This window comes from Betta splendens, chromosome 9, assembly GCF_900634795.4.
Source record: "Betta splendens chromosome 9, fBetSpl5.4, whole genome shotgun sequence".
Classification (NCBI taxonomy): Eukaryota; Metazoa; Chordata; class Actinopteri; order Anabantiformes; family Osphronemidae; genus Betta; species Betta splendens.
The window spans coordinates 14415021-14439524 of record NC_040889.2 but is presented as its reverse complement, the minus strand read 5'-3'; the positions used below and the strand labels follow the sequence as shown (position 1 = coordinate 14439524).

General features: G+C 39.8%; 1 protein-coding gene across 1 annotated transcript in view; it reads left to right on the top strand.

Annotated features, from left to right (window-relative positions):
• npffr1l2 (neuropeptide FF receptor 1 like 2) overlaps window positions 1-22469 on the top strand; it is a 44699-nt gene extending 22230 nt beyond the window's left edge. The window contains exons 2-4 of the mRNA XM_029163745.3: window positions 4752-5112; window positions 16843-16942; window positions 17442-22469. Of these exons, the coding sequence (XP_029019578.1) occupies window positions 4770-5112; window positions 16843-16942; window positions 17442-18450 (1452 nt within the window). The 5' untranslated portion in view covers window positions 4752-4769 and the 3' untranslated portion in view covers window positions 18451-22469. The remainder of the gene's footprint in view (window positions 1-4751; window positions 5113-16842; window positions 16943-17441) is intronic.
• The last annotated feature ends 2035 nt before the right edge of the window (window positions 22470-24504 follow it).

Genomic DNA, 24504 nt, shown 5'->3' with positions numbered 1-24504 from the left:
TTACTTTAAATGGATTTAAGGTACCACTAACACCAATAACACGGTAACTGAAAGATGGGGACAATCTAAGCTGGACTGGCTGGATTTCTACGAGTGTGCAGTTGAGGTGCGTGGAGGTAACAGTTCGCTCCACTGGAAGTGCAGGCATAAATACGTACATTAGGTTAAAATCATCATCCTGTGCTCAGTAGCAACTATGAAAAAGCTATCTATCAATATCTATTACCTATTACGGTATGATTTCTATGTGTTATTTTAGCCAAACGTGTCCCCAGCCATAGCGCAGTGGTTAGCGTGTCGCCCTCCTGTTGCCCAGGTCACAGGTTTAATCCCTTCAGAGAAGGGTTGCGTCAGGGCATCCGGCGTAAAAACTTGGCAAATCAATGCGAATCATTCACTGTGGCGACCCCTGACGGGATAAACCGAAAGCAGTTTATTTTAGCCAAAAATGTGAAAATCCAAAGAGAAGTACAGTACTTCAGTTTAGTTTTGCAGTGAATGAAATGAACATATGCAGAAGTGCGAAGGCCAGTGTTTGTCAGATCTCAATAGAGAAACAGCTAAATGTGCAAAATAAGTGACAAGACTCAAGAAACATACTGTACAGAAAAGAACATCAAAACTCTGGTCATAAAATCCGCTGAAGTACAGCTCTGACATAACGCACTCTACTTTTCACTTATTTTCTTCTTCTTTTATGTTTCTATTTTTGATCAATTAACAGCCTGTATTTATAAGTGATAAAAAAGTGGCACATCACAACCAGCACATTCAACACACACAAGCACAATTGGGCAGCACCATTTTTTAATTTAGTTTATTGATCAATAAACTGTAATTTAGCTACAGTGTAGATTATTAGTACTGCATATATTATTTCTAGTATTATTTTGTTATAAGGATGTCTTCATAATTCACGTAATAATTATTATTATTGCTCAAAATTTATGCATTTTATTATTTATTATATATTCAACTAAGCTACAACATATTATTGTATTATTATACTGTATGTTAAGTTTCGTGGGCCAATGTGCACAGAAAACAGCTCATAACTTGTAAAGAATCTTCAGCTGTTACTTAAAGTCAGGACAGTTTAATAGAGCTGCAGAAGGTCCTTGACTATCAGCAGTATTTGTTACTGTTACATTGAGCATGGAGGAAAACAATGAGCACTGGCAGAGCACTGTACAGTAATTTGACCTCTAGTAAGTCACTGGTGTGAATATCTGACCAAGAAATTATAAAATGACATTATGGTGGTTTGAGGGCCTGACATCTAGTGGGCCCCCTGCCAGCATGGAGCTCAAATGGCATTCGTCACAGGACAGCAGAAATGGCAGGTCAACTGATGCCCTGTGCTTTTCCCAGATGAGAGCAGGTTCACCCTGAGCACGTTTGACAGACATACAGTAAAAGGGTCCGGAGAAGAATGTTATGCTGCCTGTAACATTATTCGGCATGACTGGTTTGTTTGTGGCTCGGTGGTGGTTCGAGGGAAGATATACTTGGAGGAAGGCAGCAAACCGTTACAGGCACTGAGTGTCAATACAGTAGGTGTATGGTTGGACCGGTTGCCAGATCCTGTGCTGATGCAGTGAGTCTTGGTTGCTCCTGGTTCATCACTATGCATGGCTTCATCTTCTTGGGTAAAGAGAAAGAGAAGAGATCAAATGGGGGCTGGAGTTCAGGGAAGGAGATAAAGAGAATATGGACGAGAATGATCCTAGTCTGATGAGAGGTGAAGTCTGGTCCAGGTGAAGGGCAGTGAAGAGGTCAGGAACTGATGGAAAACAGAGACAGAGACAAATACTGCAGAAAAATAAACCCATGGATAAAGATCTCTCCCTCTGAGACTCTTTCACAAAAATACATCAAAACCAATTTCCTAATAATTACAGTATACAGTAGCCGTTGCTATGATTCCTAAATAAAAACATCTTTAGCAAGAGTAGTTACAGAATCTTTAACAAAGACAGTCACGATTTAACAATAAATAGTATCAAAAGACAAAGAGCTGGGCTCTGACTTGAATCCGGGTCTTTGAGGTCTTTGTGACAACATTGGCTGGGGATAGTAAAAAAGAGCCCAAAGATCACAGTAAAGAAGGTAAAGAGGGTTAGGAAGTCAACACGACTAGTGTGACAATTTCACAAAAGTCTGCGTGAGGAGGAGACAGGAAGTGAAATGAGTGAGATCAGTTCAGTCTTCCACTGAGTTACGCTCTAAAGCATGTGTGTACGAATGCAACCTTACAAATACACACAGCAGTACAGTCGTTGTTGGTCCTAATAATGAATAATGATCATGATCCAATCTGAGATACACTCTTTCCACAGAAGAACTACAGTCTGAACCTATGAACTATTACAGTATAGTCGAGATAATGTTTAAATTTTAAGGGCCCCGTGATTCAGACAACTTGTTTTGAATCTAGTGAACAAAGCTATAACATTTAACTCATTTTGGCCAGATTTGCAGAGAACCAGCTTCCACCCCGCATGTTTCAGTGCTGTTTTTTTGCTCGACCACTTCGGTGCCTCTGCAGGCCACAGTTTTCCCTGGAGTTGTCTTACCCTGAAGGAGACTTTGCCCCGAGCACACACTCTCCATGTGCCATTGTATGTTTCTGGATTTGGCTGGCAGCAGTGGGCTGGCAATCTGTGACAGTTCCCTCACACGCTACGCTGAGGTTGTCAACAGTGCAGCCGATCCCCCGACGTCGCGGTTCTGTGCTCCAGTCGAATCAAACAATCTCCCGTATAAATGCATCCATTCAGCCCAAAGCTCTCAGGGATGCTTCTGATGCCTGTCAACAAAAAAACGAACGTCGATATCACCACAACTATCGCCTTAACAACAACTTTGTATATTCTCTGAACACAGCAGGATGTTACAGGTGTGAATTACATTTCACTTTCCTTTCACCGAAGCCACATTCCATTTGTGTCTGAAGACGTGCACCCCTGCTGCTGCTCTGTTTTCCTTTTTGCTCTGCTTCTGATTTGTGTACACATAAAAGTTGTTTTTTGTGTATGGCCAAGCTTTCTTGTTATAAGTTTTCTGCAGGTTATGGAGCATGAGGTTTGCCTTTTTATGCCACATACATGTATGTACAGTACTGTATCCTGCTGTTGTAGATGTACCGATTTAACAGCATGATCCCAAGCAACATACTGTACTGTATGAATGTGGCCCTTTTCATCTGTAGCTGGATGTGAACACTGAAACAGAACAAAGTGTCCATCCATCCATCTTATCTATCACATGTTCATGGATTGTCAAACACTGGCATTTTGACGTCGTCCTGATTCAATGAACTTAACTATAATCAAACTTCCCAGCACATTGTGACCTGACAGGTTTTTCTGCTGCTCAAAGTTAATTTGCAGTTCCGTGGCTGATTGCTATCGGCGGCTTCATACGGAGAGCTGACAGAGATTCAGAAAGCGATGAAAGCTCCATGGCTCTCTCCTTGTAAAGGACTAGCACTGACTCCCTGCCACTGAGGCAGCCAGGTTCTTTTTTTTATATTTAAGAAATCTAATTTCTATGTCACTTCCGAAAATCAACTATTCATTTCATTCCTTTAAGTCACTGTGCTGGTGAACCTGCAATCTGGGGGATGTGCGGTAGAGTAGATAGTTCAACTGTATACATCAAGTGCACTTGGATCCCAAGAACACAGGCTGACGCATCTCTTGTGAAAGTTGTGGGGAATCAAGGCCCCTGAGTTTTGCATATAATACGCTGTCTACCAAATCTAATACTGGGTGTGAACTACAACGGCATCGATTTTCAAATGTTACAACGAATGAATGTTATTGAACCAAAGATCCAACGTGTCTTGGCCCCTGCTGCTCTCTCCACCGACACATAACCACAGCTGAAAGGAAAAGACAGTGTTGAGTCAAATTGTGTTAATTGTTTGGAGCTTGAACTAAATAATGCAGTGAAGATTTCAGACTGATGAGAAGTATCAGTTACAGTGGGATTCAACCCAAGACGGGAAGGTTTTCTAACCTCAGCTGGAAATTATTCATGCCCTTATTTTATTCTACAGTAACAGCATCTACATGGAAGGGTTTATTTTCTGTGAATGAATAGCTTAACATTCCCACAGTTACATGTAGACCTACCAGTCAGTGTTTGTCATTGTTTTCATTACATTTAATATACAGTTAACAATTCCCACAGACTGACGTTCAGGGTCTGATATACACTATGTATCTGAACCACAGGAAAACAGATCAAAGGCCATCACACCACCAGAAAACGAATACATTGAGCTTTGTTCAAAGAAATGAAAAGCATCATAAATACAGATATATAATAATAAAACAAGAAAAGAATGCAAGACTCTGTAACCTGCCTCATGGCTAAAGTCAGCTGGAGTCAGTTCCCGCTCCCCTGTGAGTAGCCAGAGAATAAACAGTGGGTCTAAATGGTTTATTGAACAGATAAATGGACTGTTCAAATGTTCAGGGAAACAAATACTGTAGTGCTGCTGTGTGAGAATTAGTGATTGAACGGAGTCAAAGCTTTCCTCATCCAGGGACACGTCACCAGAAACCACGAAGGCAGGAGACGTTACTACAGTAGATCATAGCAGTGTGGACAGTGAACAGTGAAATTGGACTGTGTTGTTGCTGCTGCTAGAGTAAAACCTCTGTTTCAAACGACATATCATAAAATAAAATCAAAAAGATCATTTTTCATCTCGTCTGACGTCATTCTGGTTTGCTTTGCAGTGCGGGTCTGTCCTAAAGATGGAGACTTTGGACAGCATGAGTGAAGAAGGGATCGACGTGGAGGGCTCCGCCTCGCGTGTGGCCCTCATCAACTCCAGTGTGAATGCGGTGGTCAACGTCACCAACGTGACCTTCTTCCCGTACTATCAGCACTCGCTGTGTGTGGCTGCCAGCTACTTCTTAGCCTACTTCTTCATCTTCTTGCTGTGCATGGTGGGCAACATCCTGGTGTGTCTAATTGTGCTGGAGAACCGTCGCATGCGCACGGTCACCAACCTCTTCATCCTCAACCTGGCCATCAGTGACCTACTCGTGGGCATTTTCTGCATTCCCACAACACTTGTGGACAACCTCATCACAGGTAGACACACTATAGCCTGACATCTCACCTCAGCCTGAAACCTGTATTCTGTGAAGGCTCGTCTGATCGTAATCACATACAGTAAGCAGAGTAAAGCAGCACACATGAGGTTGGAGCACATACTGTGCAAACTGTAGCCCGTTTGGTAACATACGTATGTGCTGTATGTACAGTATTTTGTGAGTATTATTATTATAGGATGATTTAGAAGATTTTCATTGTCAGAAGTTGTCTAAAGCAAAGTACAAGGTAAACTGTACACACCTGTACAGTTACAGGAAAGGTTTGTCTGTCTATGTCAAAGTAGCTGTCTAGTGAAGGAAAAATCTCCTTTGAGATCACAGTAGTGACACTTTTTTGTAACTAATAATAAATGAATTATTATGAATTATTATTACAAGGCGCTGTGGCTTAGCTGTTCAAAGTGCCTGTCCAGTAGAAGGAGATCCTAGGTTCAAATCCCAGCAATGCCTGGCAATTGTAACATGTACTGTACAGAAGTAGATCAGTTAGAAACATTTTTACTGACACGTTATGCAAAGTGAGGTGTATGGTGAGCTGTAGATACATCTACTGTCCATACCACTGTGGCATAGTTGGCCAATGTGACTGTGTAGTAAACAGGGGATTTAATATCAAATCACAGCAGTGTACTGTACTGTAGAAATGTGTATAGTAACCACTGTGTGTCTTATATGGTCATGAAAATGTCATTTTAATTATTATGTTGAGCAATATTGAAGCCTCAAGTTGCTTTTCTACAGCCCTTTCAGTTCGAATTTAATTTCTGTCAGGAATGGGACTTTCTGTTTTAGATTAGTTTGATGATTCAGGCATGTTTTCACATTTACAGTATACTTACTCATCCTCGTAGGGGTCACAGAGGTTGTGAAGGGAGCTGGGGCCTCACTTTGCTGTTATTTAGGTTGAGAGGCGAGGTCCAGTGCAGGTCATCAGTCCATGGCAGAGCTGCACATTTTTGACATCAAACTTTAGATACAGTAACAGAGCACCAAAAACATGTTTTATATGGTACATTTTTGCTATTAACTGTTTTATTTCATGTTTCTTATTGTTTGTGTGCTCGCTGCTTGTCACTCATGGGAACTGTTCCTTCTTCCTGTCACAGCACGTTTCTGTGGTTTGCATGATGTGTTCCTGTTTTTCTGAACAAAGAGCTGTTGTTAATGAGCCTCATGAATCATTCTTGGTCAGAAATATAATTGAATGAGTGAACAGTAGTAGCAGCAACAGCTTACAGGAACCTGTAGATATCAGAGCAAGGTTTGGTTATGGTTGCTTTTGTGCTTAACCAAATTCTATTGATACTGCATCAATTTAAATAAATAAAATGTCACTAATGCACTTTCAGTTGACTAAGAACAGCAATTTTGAACTGTTCTATGTGGAATATCATAGGTGAACTGAAAGAAAAATAGGCCCTTAGTGACGTCACGGAGAGGAATTTTTGTTACTTATGCTTAACAAGGTAAAGTAATTTATTGACTGTAGCTCTACGTATACTGTACACACAACACATGTGCCATGATGGAGTTCAACATTTCAGGAGGCCTGTAGCTGTGCCATAATCCTTTGTTATTAAGCACAGCTTAACAGACAACTCCAGTGACAACAACTCGGCAGATGAAACCAGTGGCTTTAGGGTTGAATGCCACAGACAGTATGCTAAATCATGACATATTGTACTGTAGTGCAATGTTATATAAAAAGACTAATAAATAATGCTTGAAAACCCACCACCTTCCAGATAAATAAATGATAGCCTCCTGAGCTCGGTCATAGGACTATACTGTACAGTATGTCAGTGTGGTCACTTGCATTATTCATAGCACAAACATACAGTACTATAGTGTAATAGTGAGCCCTGGGCAATTAACTGAGACTGAAAATCATCTACTTCATTTCTTTTCTCTATCTTATGCAGACAATTGCCATTTTAATATTTTACTGCCTGCAGGTTAATGTAAGGCAAGAAGTGAATCAGAGCTATCAACCTCACTCTCTGCAAAATGCAGTAAGATTCTGGGAAATATGCTAATATTAAATAAGAAATTATCAAAGATTACTTTGACAAATTAGGTTATTCAACACTATTGATTGGGTTTGCTGCAGTTTGTTTTCAGTGTTTGTGTCATTTATTTATTCGTTAGGAAGACGATTAAATCAGCCAGCAATCAGTCAAACTGATTGCTTATAATCAGCCAGAGTGATATGACTTTAAAAATGCCCAAAAAGAGGGGGTTTAATTTGCTGGACTGATTAAGCCTAGAAACCCAACATTTGTGAAATTTAGGTATATTAAAAAAAGGATAAATGGCCGCTGTTGAAAAGGCTCAATGTCATCTCAGTTTTGGAAGTTTGGATGATCTGAAAGACAGTTCTCTGACTGCTCAGCTTTAATTTAGTCTCTAATGGCTTTTAGCAGACAGTTACGTGATCAGATAGGTTTGTTTTGCCTCTTCATATTAAAACAGATTCAAGAGGAAGAAAGTTCAATGTGTCCAGTGTAAGACCTAGTGACAGCTTTTCATTTGTTTTTGCTATTTGTTGTTATATGATATGAGGTGAGAAATTAATGATTCATAAATATTGAAGACAATTAAAATAGGCATTACAAGTAAGGAATGTGCTGCTCGCACCTGTAATGAGAGGCTGCTGGTGTGATTATGATAAAGCTATTTCGATTCAATTCACACAGAAGGACCTTTTTTGAAACAGAAGCGATGGTCATTTGTTCATTTTTAACTGTATACGAGGCGATGTGGCAAAACAACACTATCTTCAGTTCACAGTCAGGGTGGATTGGCTAAACAATCATGAATTCACAAAAGATTTTTTACTCATTGAGGTGTTATTTTTTTTTTCAGATGAGCTCATCACAATTGTCTTCCTCTAAAGGGTAAATATGGATGAGGTGACTAGTTGATGAAGTTAACTGCGGATCAGCCTTAATCAAGGATTAGAGTGACAGCTCAGTGATCGGCTTCATAGTGTGAACAATTATGCAATTACAATTTCCATCTGCATTTCTTTGTTCTTGTCTAAACAGCATCTCCTTCAGGTTCTGTTGCTTTTTAAGCAAACGGTGAATCACATCGCTAGCGCAGAAAAACGTCTTGAAATTCATGTAAAAAACACAATCAAAAGAACCTACATTTCTGCTGCAGCCACGATGACATCTCTAAAAAATAAAGTAAACAGTGGCAAACACAGCTGTTTGCAATCTAAGCACCTGCCTGACCTGCAGTTTGCTCACTAGCAAGCAGATAAGGGGGCGGCCTCCTGAACGGTCTGTTGGCTTTGAAAAAGTGGATCAAAGAAGACAGGTCGGTCAAAAGAGGTGTGGCGAAGACGGAGACGTTGAGGGAGCAGAGGAAAGAGAGAAGGAGCAGAAAGCTCTGAGGGCCACAGTTATTGAATGTGTGCTTGCAGTTTTTATTCAGTTGATCAGTCAGTCACACAAAGAGGTCCATGCGGCTGTGAATCACTTTTCAATGCTTTGACACAAAATAATTTAAGTGTCCAAGAATTCAGGAACTCTGTCAGAGTCAGAGACCAGAAAAACACGATTCTTCTGCTGCAACTTATTATGACACAAAGATTTTATTTAGCACAATCAAAACCGAATAATGGAGGGAAACAACATGCATTTCTGCTACAGCTATGTTAAAATGTATGAAAACTAATATATAAAATATTGACTAATTTCGAACTTCATCAAGGACTCTTAAACTAGAATAAAGGAGCAGCTCGTGCATGCATCCGTCAACAGTGGGATTTCATTTGACAGTACATTTTATTTTTATTAGTTACTGCAATTCAGTGGTTGTGGTCACTGCAAACAATGCCATACAAGTGAGCGCAATGTGTGACAGAGGGCAGTCAGTCAGTGCATTGTTTCTCTATAAGCTGGTTTTGTCCAACCACTGTTTGACTGCACACTTACTGCAGGGACCCAGATGTTAAGAGGGAACACACGTCAAACTGGCTGCCAAGAAAATCATGGTATTGCACATCAACTAAGTGTTAAATGCCACCAATAGAGAAGACAGATGATATATCGTGACAACACAGAAAAAGTAGAAACACAGTGAACTATACGTATGTATATATGTATGTTTTTGTGATGTTTAGCTCTAGCATTTATTCATATTGCTGATTTTGTTTTTTAGTATATTTAATTTTACTCTCTTGTTTGTACAGTACAGTAGGTCTAGGTTCAGGTCCAGATTCTTAGTCTGGCCGCCTTCTGTGACCAGCTCTAGTAACTACTTTTCCCGAGAAGTACATCAAGTTCATCACAGCTTTTCTCTTTTAAGATGCTTCACCTTCGACCTAAAGATTTCAAAGTTGTTGGGATTCTCAACGCCCCCGACAGTTCTGGCCATGCACTTAGAAACTGGGGAGGCCTTTTGTTATGTTCTTCCCTGCTAATTAACAAGAGAGTAAAGTAATTAACTTAGAATTTCAGATGTTGCTCCCAGACACTTATTTTTAATTAAAATGCACTAAATCTATTGAACAAATAAAAGCAGAGAGACCCCACCAACGAAAAGTCCAGTGTGGAGGAGGCAGCAATTACATTCTAAGCTTTGCAACACTTTATTGCATAAAGTAATGTCAAACATGTTGATTTATTTTAAAACTTGGGGTTTGTGCTGTCAAAATATATAAAGGATTAAGCTAAATGTGTCAGTCAATCAGTTGTTCCATCTGCAAGTGAAAATAATGGCGTTCCGGACAACATATAAATCACGTTTGAACAAGCACAAGCTGCCAGACGTCTACGATCCATCAGCTGCTTTATAATTAGCAAATCAACATTTACATACGAAAAGCAACTTGGACTGCTGTACAACATAAAATACTGTACATCACTGCACAAGTGAAAAGGAGTACACAGTGTCTCAAACCACAGTAACTGTCACTAATTTGTGAAAGATTAAAAAATGCAACTTTCGGGGGCGCTTCAGCCCCTAGTGCCATCGTTATCCTAGTTATCTACAATATGCAGCAGCACACGCCGCCAGCAAGTCCTCTGAGCCAGTGGCAAGGTGAGAAAGGCTCAATCACAGCCAATATTTAATAAAAAACACATTCCGAAGTGTCAGGAGAGGGCCAGAAATACCTGAAGACTAATTTCTCAAAGGTTGAATTGGCTGGCGACGTGAGAGTGACACCATGCTGAACCTGATTTACAGTCCAGTGTCAGGGAAGGAGCCAGTAATGCTGTGGGCAGAGAGATAAAACATTCACTGCCACCATCCATATGATCTGTATGATCAAATAAATAAAAAGAGAGAGAGAGAGAGAGAGAGAGAGAGAGAGAATATAACAGGAGGCTTTTACAACATGTGTGTAAGCACTAACCACATTTATCAGTGTGTATGTGATGAGGTTCATTTCCTGCATCTTAAATATCATCTCATTCTTCTTTACCTTTTGTCTTAAAAAGCTTGGTGCCTTTTCCATACATGCACAGTAAGATCAGCTGTGATGGATCCTGCCTTTGGTCTAATGACAGCTGGGGACGGCTGACGCACCCCCATGGCCTGTAATAGCAGCGCTGCTCGGGATAATGGAGGGACGTCGTTATGGCAGCATCGTGGCCTGTTAGCATGCATTTGAAATAACACTGGTGTCTTTCGACAAAAGCCTCTGCTTGTGTCTTCACACGCAGTCAGACAAGGGACAACATCGACTGATCTATGGTAGAACGTAAGCCTGAGTCTCGATTAAAGGTCTCCATTTTTATTTATATTTCTATTCGGGGCTTCAAATTCCTTGTGTTGCTGCATCCGGGGGCGACAAAGTCTTTTTCTTGTCCGTGTTCAGTGAATGAACCCAGTAGTAGGAAGCGGCACACTGAGCTCTGCTGACATAATTCTTTCTCGAGTTTGTTTTTGGGTGTTGCTTTTTTTTTGTGTGTATTTTCTGTCTTTCTCTGTTCTCCAGTCACCTGTCACACACGCCTTCACGCACGCCTTCGCACACTCTCAACAGATGCAGCCGCTGGGATTTAATTAAATTAGGCTTCAGTGCTCCCTCTCTCCCTACTACACACGCACACCCACACACACACACACACACACACACACACACACACACACACACACACACACGCACGCGCACACATGCGATCTCACTTGCAATAAAGCCGTCAGCACATACAGTATAAGCAGCAACCACAGTCACAGGTGAGCGACAGAACTGAGCCCGCCTGATTTTTCTTCTCTCTCAAATTAACTTATTTGTAATTCAGTTGGTGAATTGTTTAATGCTGTTGGACCGCAAACCTCTACAGCACACACCTCCTTCTCTGCTGCTTTTCCATTTATCCCAGATCTTTGTCTACGTGGGCTCAGTTGTAAACCCGTTAACGTGATGAATGCAGCATTTTCCTGCGCCCCACCAGCCTGTCTGCAGCCCGTCAGCATTTCAGTCGAGCCGGCGTGCGAGTCGTGACACTTTCCTCTAGCAGCTGATTAGATGGCTGAGGGGACCTGTGCAGACACGGGCTTGCTTGATATATCACAACAATCTATTGGTACACTTGTCTGTAAAAACTATTTTAAAAGGCTCGTGGGAAAATCAAGCAATTCCACAGCTTAGTATTTCTCAGTTATGGATCTTTTTCATTTCTTCCTCTCTTATGAGATGAGGAAAGACATATATCACTGAATTTTTAAGGAACAGAGTTCTGCAGCAAATTATACTGATTTATGTTTTTCACACTTAGTGGTGTATATTTTATTCTAAGTGCCTACAATTTTATCTCACAATGAAAAACACTGAACATTTGTTGAAGACATTTGTGCTCCCTGGCATTTCTTCTCTCTACAGTAGCTGTTACATACTGTACGTAAATGAAATTGAAATATTACTGTGACATTTTCTATCAGCTGCCATTTGTGACTTACTTGTTTAAATAGTGTTTGTGATATCGGGTAGACAATGCTCCTGTCAAACTTTACAATTCACACTGGTCACTGCTGTTTCCAAAAAGTAAGTGCCTTCACAATACAAAGAGACTCCCTGTAGTTAACGCTGATCCTATTGCTGTCATTCTGCTGCTCATGACTGATGTGGATTGAAGTTGTGTTGTCACAGAGGCTGTGCACCCACTACTGACATCAAATTGAAGCCTTCTGGAGGAACTAATAGTTAATTTAGCAAAAATATTGATCTGCATGTTTTTCCCTATGGAACATGTGTGCTGTTAACAGTTACAGCTAAACCAGCTTTAGGGTTCCAGAGGTGAAATGATTAGCTGGTTTCCTCTCTAATCGGTCTTCACTGGGACAATTAAAGCTTTGTCTCTCTCCTCAGCGCATCATGTGAAGCTCTCCCTCTCTATTTAGGCCTTTTCAATTCAAGCTGTCAGGCTTGATGTAAAGTACAAGTACAAGAGGTGAAACCACAGCTGGTAAAATTCACACTGAAATCATTCTGGCTTCTGGCCCAGGTGTTAAATGGGCTTCATCTCTCATTATCACCCCTTTCTGACCTTTTCTTCGGTTTACTTAATTACTTTTTATTTTTTCTATACTTAGCCTCTTCAAAATTTTTTTTATGATGTGTGAAACTCAGCACTGGTGAAGATTCTTGTGTTGAAAGAATAAAGTGGGGCCCACCTAAAAACAAAACAGTTGATTGAACTATTATAAATAAACTCTAAACAGCAATCCAAAAGTGTTTATTTTAACACATGTAATATAATATGTAATTAAAATATTGTTTTAGTTTAAATGTACTTGTTCTGTGTTGATCAAGTGCTACAGTATGCGGGTTATTGTTTGCTTTAGGAAAAATGTTTTGTTTTGACAAAGCCTGCATCAACAGCAAACCACACATCATGTAATGCCCAAAAACACGCCTCTAGGGTCTGTTAAAACTATTTCTCCAGGAAGGAGAGTGATGGAGGACCAGAGAAATTGACCTGGCCTCGACAACCACCTGATCTGATTCTAACTGAGATGTTTTGGGATGAGTCCAACCAGAGAGCGAAGGAAAAGCAGCCAGCACATCCTCAAGTCCTCTGGGAAGCGCTCCAGGATTGTTGTGAAACCATTCCAGCTGCTGAAGCTCATGAGTGACTGACTGAGAGAACATTGAGGAAACGCCAACCAAAGCAAATGGGAGCTACAGCAGTAGGAGGTTAAAAAGGGTTTAAACAAACCTTGTGTACTCTGTTAATTAAGACTTGCGCTCACGTAGCATTAAAGTGTTTAAAATGTTAGTATTAAAGAAAGCAAAAACACATTTAAGCGGTAAATTCCTGAATGCCGAGCTGATGGTATAAACAGCACTGCAGCTGATTTGACTGGTATGTTTTACGGTACCACAGAAGGGAATTTCTTTCTCCCCGAGCACCGTGGCTTCTGTCACCGGCCCAACGCACGTGGCCTGGTTGATGAACACGTGTCGCACATGTCCAGCGGGAGGCACTGGGATCTCTAACAGGTTGATGGCCCGGCAGTGGGCTTCACGCTGCTCCAAAATTAAGATTAGAGGGCTGTTTTGCCCAGGCATGATTTAGGAAATGGTGAAGTAGTCTGAAAATGAAAAGGCTCAGTCTCCCATTCAGAGTCATAGATTAGAATAATTATGTCTGTAGATGTTGTCTGTGGGCAGTGCCATTCAAAGCAGGCAGTAGTGATGACAACACAGGAAGGTATCATGTTCTCCTCTGCACAGACCCAACAGTTCAACAGATTGTGGACTCCTGCTGTTGACATGTTTTTCTTTTTGGCATAATGGTTTTTCCCTAGTCTAGTGCCTCAGTGCAGCATTGCAGACTCTGGTCTAGTCTGAAGAGTGTGGTGAGTCCAGGGTGGCAGCATGTGAAGTGGGCCTTCCCTGCGTTCACCAGTGTGGTGTTGCTACTGGTTCTGTACAACCTATTATTATCGCCAGACATGTAATAGCAGTTCTTGTCAAGGAAAACTACATTCTGCCATCCACACTGTGTCATTAATTTAATCCTTTTGTGTATTTATAGGGATTCCCAGGTTTGGATCTGTGGACTGAAAGTGTGAATACACCACACATTTTCTTTTCATGTTTTCCTTTAATTTTTTCTACAATTAGAATCTCAGTTGTCTTCTCAGTTCTAAATAATAACTTTTTGACATTATTTTTATTTGCTTTTATACAATTGAAGACATGACAGGAAGTAAACTATAGAGATTTTAAATGTAGGTTTCTTAATGTAATTTTTAAATCTTCCTTTAAAATTAATTCAAACATCAACAACGGCATTAAAAAAAACATTGAAATCTGTCCTGTCACAGAATTTTGTCCATGTCCATTGTTTGTGATGCCCTAATTGACTTGACATCAACAATTTTCAAACATCACGATAAATATGCGACAGCCAAAAGGCTTACATTCACATGCTGTCCCTGCACGACAGATGTTGTAATGCCGCACTTCGAAAAAATGAATGACCAAGGTTAAACACATCATTATTCCAAAGCATACACAAAAATCACAAATTGCTACCACATTACAAACCTACCAGGCTTCATCTGAATCAACAACATACCTAAGATGAAAGAAATGGAGAAAAGCACCATGACAGTGTTGATTTTCTAACAACCAGGTGTGTAACGCTTTGGCAAACGCACTGTATCATGTGCGGTTTAACATTCCAGCTTGTACAGTCTGATAAGCTGCTTAGTACTTTCAAATCATCGCTATCAACTGAAACCATAAATCCATTAAGTGTTGTACAGATAAAAATAACAGCTGCATACTTCACCAGATTTTCTTATTCTACCCATATTTTCTTAGCGCTCCCTTTTCTTAAAGTCTCTCATCCCTTTTTTTTTTATAGTGGACCTGTGTTGCTCTTCCTGTGCTGTACGCTGTACACTTTGCTTAGTTTTGTTCGACCCAAAGCTCAGAGCGCTCCTCACTGCGATGGGCAGTGATACCATGTATTGGACCACCCACATGGACGAGTCCTGTTTTGAGTGTGTTTGTGGGTTGTTATCATTGTGGCTGCAGAAACTCCTTGTTCCCTCTGCTATTTGGTCCATTGCCTCTTGTTCCCGTAACCCAGGGCAAGTCATCCTGCTTAAGGATTTCAATAAAATGTTGTCAATCATATCCTGAGTGCTACATTTACATGGCAGAAAATGTGCGATTTGTCAGAATGAGGCTGGATATGGATGATTGGGTTTTCTGCAGAGAGTTGTTAGGTGTATAAATATGAAAGCATGAAAAACTGAGAGCGTAAGAAGATAGGTTTCACATTTACTACGTTAGTGTTGGCAGCTCTGGTACCATCAACATAAATACATCACACATATGTTCCCCTATCACTCAGTATTTACCAGTAGCTGGGCTTTTCTTCACCGTTTTACAGCTTTTAAATGAAATGAACTCATTTTGAGTTGGTGGTTTGTTGTTTTTTATTATTCATAATGTTTATTTACCTATCCTCTGCACAGGTTCATTGGAAAGGAGGGGGTACTTCAAAAATACATTACAGTACTTGCTGTGTCTAAAGCTAATATTCTGATCTAATCTATGATGCACTGCTTGTTGACTTGAGTCAGTTAACCCACTTACTTGAGATTCTAGTTACTGAGACAGACTGTGGACTTCAGGTGCAAAACTAAAAAATTATACAATAACAATGAAAGAACACAGATGTGCATACTAGCATAAAACATGAGGCTAATGAAAAGAAACTATGAAAGAAACATTCATATAAATGAGACAAGGAAGATGACAACGACTCTCCTGCCTAATTTCCATGAATAAATTAGTTGGTGCTCTTTGTGCAAAGGCTCACTCTATCTGTCCTACGGTATATTGTGAAGTTTGAACAACCAGAGGATCTAATGCACCTGTCATAGTAATAATAAATTGAAGTGTAGCTTTTTTTTAAATGAGAAGTGGACAAAGAAAACAAAATATTCATCTCTCTTAAATAAATAATGCCAAAGTGAAGCGTATATATAGACAATCAGATTTTTTTTTGTTGCTTTACATAAAGTAAAATACATTTGAAGAGCACAGGATAATGAAAGTTCTAATAACAATAGGTCACATGCCTACTTTTATGAATCCTCTTAGCTTTATTTAAATTCTTCTTTGTTCATTGTTTTGTTTCGCAGAATGTGTTCCATTTTAGTTCACTCTAATCACCCCTAAACAAACGAGTCCAAATCCTAAAGTTGTCTAGATGTTGAGAACCTGCAATCAGAGATGTTGATTCTGCCTGAAGTGCTGCTACAAAACTACTGCAACATTTAGTAGGACACGTTAGTAGGACGTGTTTTTGCCAACTCAAGGGTTCAGCGATTTGGTGATGTCAATTTTTCACACTGCCAGTCTTCTCTTACAATCCCATCATGCTCTGTCCAATCAATGTGTCCTTCTCCATGCGGCATGAATGGGAGGACAAACTTAAACTATGTGATTGAAGCCCCATTTTCAAATCATATGGAAATTATAGAAGATGCAGCACTCTCTGTCCTGTCATAGCTCAGTTTGTGTTTCTCCTCGACTAAATAAAAAACATGTCATGTAATGTCAATGCCTTCAAGTGGTGACCTGTGATTTGAAGATTCTTTTTCTCTAGATCCAGCTTCACTGAGCTTCACTAGAGATGGAACATTATCATCACTACTGTACACCTACAAGTTATAACTTTGAACAACTGTTCTGTAGAGCACTTGTCATTTATTTTAATAGGTTGGCCCTTCTCCAACATGGTGTGCAAGATGAGTGGCTTTGTGCAGGGGGTGTCTGTGTCGGCGTCGGTCTTTACCCTGGTGGCGATTGCAGTCGAAAGGTTGGTGTTTGCTGTCGTCTAATGTCAGGATTAGTCCATTAGTGCCGCCTTCACCAGCCCCACCTGTGCTCAATGCTTTTAAATCAATTTCTACTAATTGCAAAAAAGAGGATGATAAATGCAAAAGACTGTTCAGTAGGCATTCGTAGTGAATGAGAATTTATGCTGTTTTCTCCAAAAATAGCTCGGTTCATCCTCTAAGGGCCCTGAATTGTGAAGCTTTAGTTCATCTTTACTTCATCGTGTAATATTAGTACATTACAGATTGCCAGGTTCATGATCAGCCCCTGAAATGAGAGAGCACTTCATAGCAGGGTTAGAAAGGTTAGAGTTAAACGTTAGTAAACCTTAGAGTAAACCTGAGGAGTTCTGGTCCCTTTTTTTGCTTCTCTTTTAACAATTGTGTACCTATTTTCTTATGTATTATGTGTCTTTTATGCTGTTGCAACATGGTTATTTTGCCATGTTTACTCATGTAGTTGCTTTCTTTCCCTGACAGGTTTCGTTGCATAGTTTACCCTCTGCAACCAAGACCAAGTGTACTCGTTGCTAAGGCAGCCATCGTGTTAATCTGGGTGGTGGCGGTGCTGATAATGTGTCCCGCTGCCATCGCACTGACTGTGGAGATCGTCCCTTTCCACTACATGGTGTACAATAATGACTTCAACCACACGCTCCCTCTATACACCTGTTATGAGAACTTTGCCAATCCTGAGATGAGAAAGATCTACACAGCAGTCCTGTTTGCTCACATCTACCTTGCACCTCTCACTGTCATCACCCTGATGTATGGAAGCATTGGGGTCAAACTGTGCTCCTCTGTGGTTGCAAACAGAGAGCCACAGCTGGCCAATGCGACAGTCCAGGTGGGGGGCAGGAGGGGGGGTCAACCGATGATCTCCCAGAAGAAGATCAAGGTGATAAAGATGCTCATCATAGTAGCTTTGCTTTTCATGCTGTCCTGGTTGCCACTCTGGACCCTCCTGATGATGACAGACTACACAGGTCTGGACAGTGACCAAATGGATCTTCTGACTGGCTACATTTTCCCTTTTGCCCACTGGCTGGCTTTCTCCAACTCCGGCGTTAACCCCATTATCTACGGCTACTACAACGAGAACTTCAAGCGGGGCTTTCAGGCAGTGTGCAAATCCAGGCCCTTCTGTTGCCTTGTGCGGTGTCAGCTGTGGAGGAGGATGGCCAGGTGGGGCAGGAAAAGAAGGCCTGCGCAAGCAGCTTGTGAAAGTACGGACCTAAAAGACGGCTCCAGCAATCACAACCACTTCATGCTGGGGTTGAGAAACAGAGTCCACAACGAAAACAAGGTGAGCGACTCAGCGGAGGAAAACAAAAGCGCCAGGGCAGGTTGCGCGCTGGTCCACTCGGAGAGGAGTCCTTCAAATCGAGGCATAGAAATGGCAACCGTGCATCCAAAGGGGACTAGCAGCGAAGAATCAGAGAGGGTTAGTTCACTGGCAGTTTCGGTTTACCAGGCGTGGGATAATTAGGGCAAACTTGTACCCAGGCCTTACACAAACCAAGCCATACAGTAATACATGAAGGTCCCAAGGATAATGTTAGGGTAGACATGGAGATGGAGTCTGTTAGTGATGATCCTGATGATGCTGATCAGAAAGAGAACCAATGACACCACTGGACCAGCCTTCAAGCACGTGTCTCTTACACAGTTTAAGATTTAAAATATTTTGATGATGAACGACGACAGCCACGAAGTCTATAGCAAGAGGACTTACTGTACAGTCTTTTCCCTACATGCAGATGCGGTGGATATTTGTTGTTATTTAACAGAAAAACTATGCATGAAGTATTGTAAAGAAATGCTAAACATTATCATTTAAATACATAACCGATCAGTTCGTTTTTCATGACTCGTCCTCTTTGAAAGAAAACATAGGGCATAAAGCAGACAGATTCTAGACAATCACCGTAAACCCACTAACATGGTACAGCACAAGACCAGAAGGCATGTTACTATTACTGTACATAAAATAGTATCAGTAAAAACAATCTTCATCAAACAGTGGTGCCCTATGAACAGACAGTGGTCCTACTAGGACCTACAGCCAGGGCCAGCTCTTATAATGGTATAGCACAAATCACACTCCAAATAGAGCACAGAAGCCAACTTTGAATCTGTACTGTATGTTCACTGTGCGCTAAGAGCTTCAGGTGTCAGAATGCGCCCAACCTCAAACCCCCCAGTGCACTGGACCATGGCACGAGGTGCCTCTCATTAAGTCTGATCTCTGGGGGAATCGCTATGAAGAGTGGTCAAGTCAAGACAACCTTTCAAAGGCAGAAGCCTGTGAAGTACCACGAGCCTTTGTACAGTATGTGTGTTATTCAAGTCAGTGCTCTATGTTCTGATCCAACTAGTGCATTTACGAATGCTCTGGCATTTTCTTGCTGTTGTGTGTTTTGTTTGAGCGAGTTACATCAGCTTGATATGGCCCAGACTCTACTATAGTAGTAACGTTTATGCTGAATAATTTACAGCTTGGAACAAAGACTTCAATGAAGACTTTCAAGTTAAATTAAAATGTGTCTGAAAACAAGGAAAGGAAAAAAAAAACATCCATTGCATCCATCCATCCATCCATCCATCCATTCATCCATCCATCTATTCATCCATCCATCCCTTCACACCTGGAGGTTGGTTTTACTGTAGCTGCTTTTAGAAGCTGCTTGTTTATGTTCTTAGGGTTAGTTCCCCATGAAATGGAAACATCCAAAAAAAGTAGTAATCATACGGTAGATTACCTCAAATGATGTTATCACACTCATCCCTTCTGTTGGACTATTCTGCCTTTATCTGCATGACAAGCTGCAGTTAAGACTTACTGTAGAAAATTATTGAAAATTTATATTAATTACTTATGTGAAACAATTGTAAACGTAGAAGATGTTGTACAAATATAAACTTAGCATTTAGAAAAGAATTTGCTGTTTTACATCAACATGACCACGGTTAAGGAGCAAAATGCAGGTTGCAGAAGCAGCTTTTTATGACACACGAACCGGAAAGATATTTTTAGAAATGAACTATGCTTAGGTTGTCAGACTGAAGGCTGACAGGTGTCTTTATGTCTAGAGTAGAACAAGAAGAGCTGAGACAGAAGTTCTGAATTACATCTTCACAGTGGTCAGTACCAGAAATGATGAGACACACTTTCACGAACATATCAAGGTCTGGACATTGTTGTCAATGTTGTTTTTAAGCCCGTGTAGCCTCCCAGAATCTGACACTGGTGGTCATAACTGATCTCGCTGTTGCTCTGGCAACTATTAATTTTCCAATCCTCCCAGGAGTGTGCTCACTTGAAAAGAATGGAGCTTTATCAGCAGATCAAAAGCAGAACAAAAATACACAATAACATAACACAATTGTGTTGGAGACAGTTTATTGACGTGTATATGTATAAGTCACATGTAGAAAACTGTGCATAATTGATTTATCTCATTGGAATAAAACCACTTGCACCATCCAACATTGGTTTATTGCGGAAAAACTGAGAACATGACAGTGAATTTAAGTGTCATCTATGCGCCATTATTTCTAACCAGCCAAATATCATGATTAAAAATAAAACAAATTACATAGATTATGTAATTTGTGTATATAATATGTGTATATTTACATACATATACATGTATATATGTAAACTGAAAGACCACGCCACTAATCTTACATTATGATACCAGCTCAGTACACTCCCATTAGCTATAAGGGTTTGTTTCCTCATACTGTATAAGAACTGAACATCAATGCAACATTCGAAAAGTGGAGGCAGATTTACTATTACTCTGGATTGATGTGATTGTAAATATAATAATTAACTATTTAGTTAATTTATGCATCCAAAATATAACTACAAACATATCACCCTGGTAACATTTCCATGGTATATAATTGGCTTATTTTTAAAGATGAGTATTTTAGCTTTAGCTTTAGCAAGTTTTTGGATGATTCTGGTTGAATGAATGACAGATTGTCATAATTCTAACAAACTCAAAATTCCTCTTAAAGAGAAGACAATGAAAGCAACTAGAGAATTGATTTGGTTGATTAAACCAAGGCCTGAGGCTCTGCTACTGATTAATAATTCACAATTAGGAAGCACGTTCACCTAACAATATTCCTGGAAATATGAGGATTATGGTTTGTTTGTAGTGCTTTCCCAGCTAACACCTAATTCACTTAACATTTCCCAGGGTCTCTCAGCGCGTATTATAGTACATTATATCACTTCAATCATAGTACTATAATAAAGATTGTAGCTAAAACTTAAATTAAGATTCACGGTTGTTTGCACTGCTGACATTGAAACAGAGCATTTAACAGAATACGGTTGTGCTTGTAGACCAGCTGGTTAACTGCTGTTAACTAGTGGTAAATTATTTTTGCTGCTTTCTCACTGATGAGAGAATTAATGTATTTTACAAGAAAAATAAACAAATATAAACCTAATTTATACTGTATAAAATAGAAAAAGTAACAACAAAAGATTTGAAGGTTTGTTTGTAATACTTGCTGCTCTTGTGTGTGACTCTTTGTTCTTGTTTTTTTTTTTTTTTGCGCTAAGCACACAACGCTATTGTGTAAATTGAATGTGCTCCTGGGTTGTGAGCTTGTCAACATGCAGATCAGTGGTGGTATTGTATCTTTCTGCACCAGGAGTGGGTACTTCACTATTTTATGTCCCGTTAAGTACAGTAAGTGAGCTTGTTGTTTACATATGCAGTGCACCTATATGAATGTATTTTATAAATGCATTAGAAGCGCTCGGACAAAACGTCATGAACAATGTCAGTGTGTTGCACAGTGAAACGTAATGTTTGTTGTTATGGTCTAATTCATTTGAACTACTGACATCTGAAGACAGTGCTCAGCATTTAATGTTTTAGTGTATTTTTGCAGTGTTGCGTTTTGACGCCTCAGGAGAATCACAACTGCCGACAGCTGTATGTGATCTGTTTATTACACAACCATTTATATTTTCTCATGTCGTGTAACTGACAGTAATACAGTGTTGCTGTTCCTATTCACATAATAAGGTATTATATTTTTGCACTCGAGATTTTTAATGAATATTTGTCTATGGATTTTAAACCAGTTATGGAAGAAAAATATAGGAAACTGTTTTGGGTTCAACTGTAAAATAAGGTGGTTTATTTTTTCAGTGTACCCATTACACATCATTAATTTGATTCTAGGGTGGATACTTTTCCCCAAAAAGTTGGACCCTTTAGATTTTAATAAAAAATAATCACAAGTGCTCTGAAAATTAAACCTATATGAGGCATCACAATATATGAGATTCTGTACTTACCCCAATAGGGGTAAAAAAAAAGTTTTTTTTTCATGAAAAGGGTTAAATAATATCCAATTCTTTTGAGAAATTGTACAAAATCTCTGTTCATGCTTAATTGTGTCTGTTTCATTTTCGGTATAACTGTTTGCTCTTTGTTATGTGATGCTAAAATAATAAATTGTTATTTATTTAGACATCCATTGTGTTCACACGTACTGCACTCTATGTAGAAACACAGAGATAACAGCTAATATTTAGACTCTCACTGTGAAACCTTTATTTTCGAAAATTATGTTACCTATGTTAACTAATTAATTTTGTTTCATAAATCTATTTTGAGGAGAAGTCGCCACTGAGATTGTACTCATTATTGTTATTTGTAAAGTAAGTATTTAAATGTTGCTCTGTCATCAACTGGTGAGCGTGCAGAATTATGCAGCCCATTTTAACATTGTGGAACTAAACAGTCATGATAAAATCTATGAACAGTAACATTTTTAACATGTGGTTGGGTTAATGGCTGAGCCTTCAGTTGTGTGGTAAAATACACCTTCATTAGCAGTAAGATCTGTATTAATCGTACATGTAGGCACATTGAACATCTGCCCCTTTGTATCATACAACCAGCAAAGCATCTCACTAATTTATATGGCATCGGCTTCATTCACAGCCATTGTGGCATGTGCTATTCACAGAGATGGAAGCTCATTATAGTGAAGGTGGCGTTAAGAAAAACTAAAGAAGCATTAATTAAGCTGCAGAAAATTGAAAAGGAAAAATGTAAACATACGGCATTTAAAAAAAGGACCTGCTTGGGGCTCCAATGTCAACCTGACACATCCTGATAGCGGTGTGTAGAACCTCCAGGACTTACAAATGCGCAGACCTGTACAGATAAGGTCCCAAATGTCACAGTGCATGTCAGGATATAAACAGGCCCCAGTGTTCTAGGCAATAGCTACAGACCTCTGTGATAAAAAAGGTGTCAAATCTATATCAATGCCTACAAAAAAAGGCAATAACAAGATCCAGGCTACCAACATCTACGTCCTCCCAGTTACCAGCCAACCCACTGGTTCTCACTCTGTGGAAATACAATGAGTAAATTGTTGTTATCCTCAAGCTAAGCACTCAATTACATCACTGTAGTAAATGTTAGGTTTATATTCAGAAGGGAGTTGAAGATGTTTATTTCATCATCATGGCACAAAACCATAGGACGCATAAAACACAATAGTACAAGGTAAAAGAAAAAGGTGCAAACACTGAAGCAGTTCTTCTATTGGTAAGTAATTACAGTCACAGAATTTCAGCTTTAATTTGGTATAAAGCATAAAGCATTCATCAATACGGATGCTGGAACATTTTCTTTTTGTACATTTATTTTAGCTTATTTAGAAAAAAAGACAATAATTTCAATTGAATACAGAATGAAAGCAATAATGGCCAATTTTGGAGCGAGATGCGAGTTCTTGATGACAGTAACACTGTAACACCACATCATAACGATAATGATGAGGAACAGACAACGATAGAGAAGATAAAAGATTCTTGCAGAGCAACAGTATTTCCTTCTGATTAAGACATCCATATTTTCATAACTAGTGGATGCTTGTGTACTGTAAATAAACCTACAGTAAGACAGAAGTCAACTACAGTACAATAAAGCCCATGTAAAAACATCCCGTAGCCACTTAACCGCTTCTCAGCTTCACCTTTTTGCTTTCAGTTTGATCCCAGTACGACTCTCGATAATGGTGTGATTTCTCAGGCCAGACCGCAATGAACCCACAAGTTTTGATCTTGTCCACTCGTTTGATCCACAAATTAAAGTCATCACCACAACGTGCTTCTTTCCCCAACTGTACCTAGGCAAGCTGCTATCTTCTCAGTCCATGACAGATGAAAGAGACTTCTATTCGCGCCGTTGAGTCATCCAGACTGGATTATTGATACGCTCTCTTCTAAAGAATGAGACCTGATTACATCAGGTTCAGCTTCCCTCCACTGGCCTCTTACATAGTCAGACCAAACAGTGCTACTGATCACCTATACAATTTTAAAAGCCAGTGCTTTGTCATACTTCTCTGCTCTTTCACCCTGTACTCATACTTAATTTCCTGATGATCACTGCATCGTGGCGTTTGGTCGAATGTCAGCCACATTCTGTAACTTTGCTTTCTTTTCATTTGCACACGCGCTGGCATGCAGACTCTTCCTCTCTCTCTT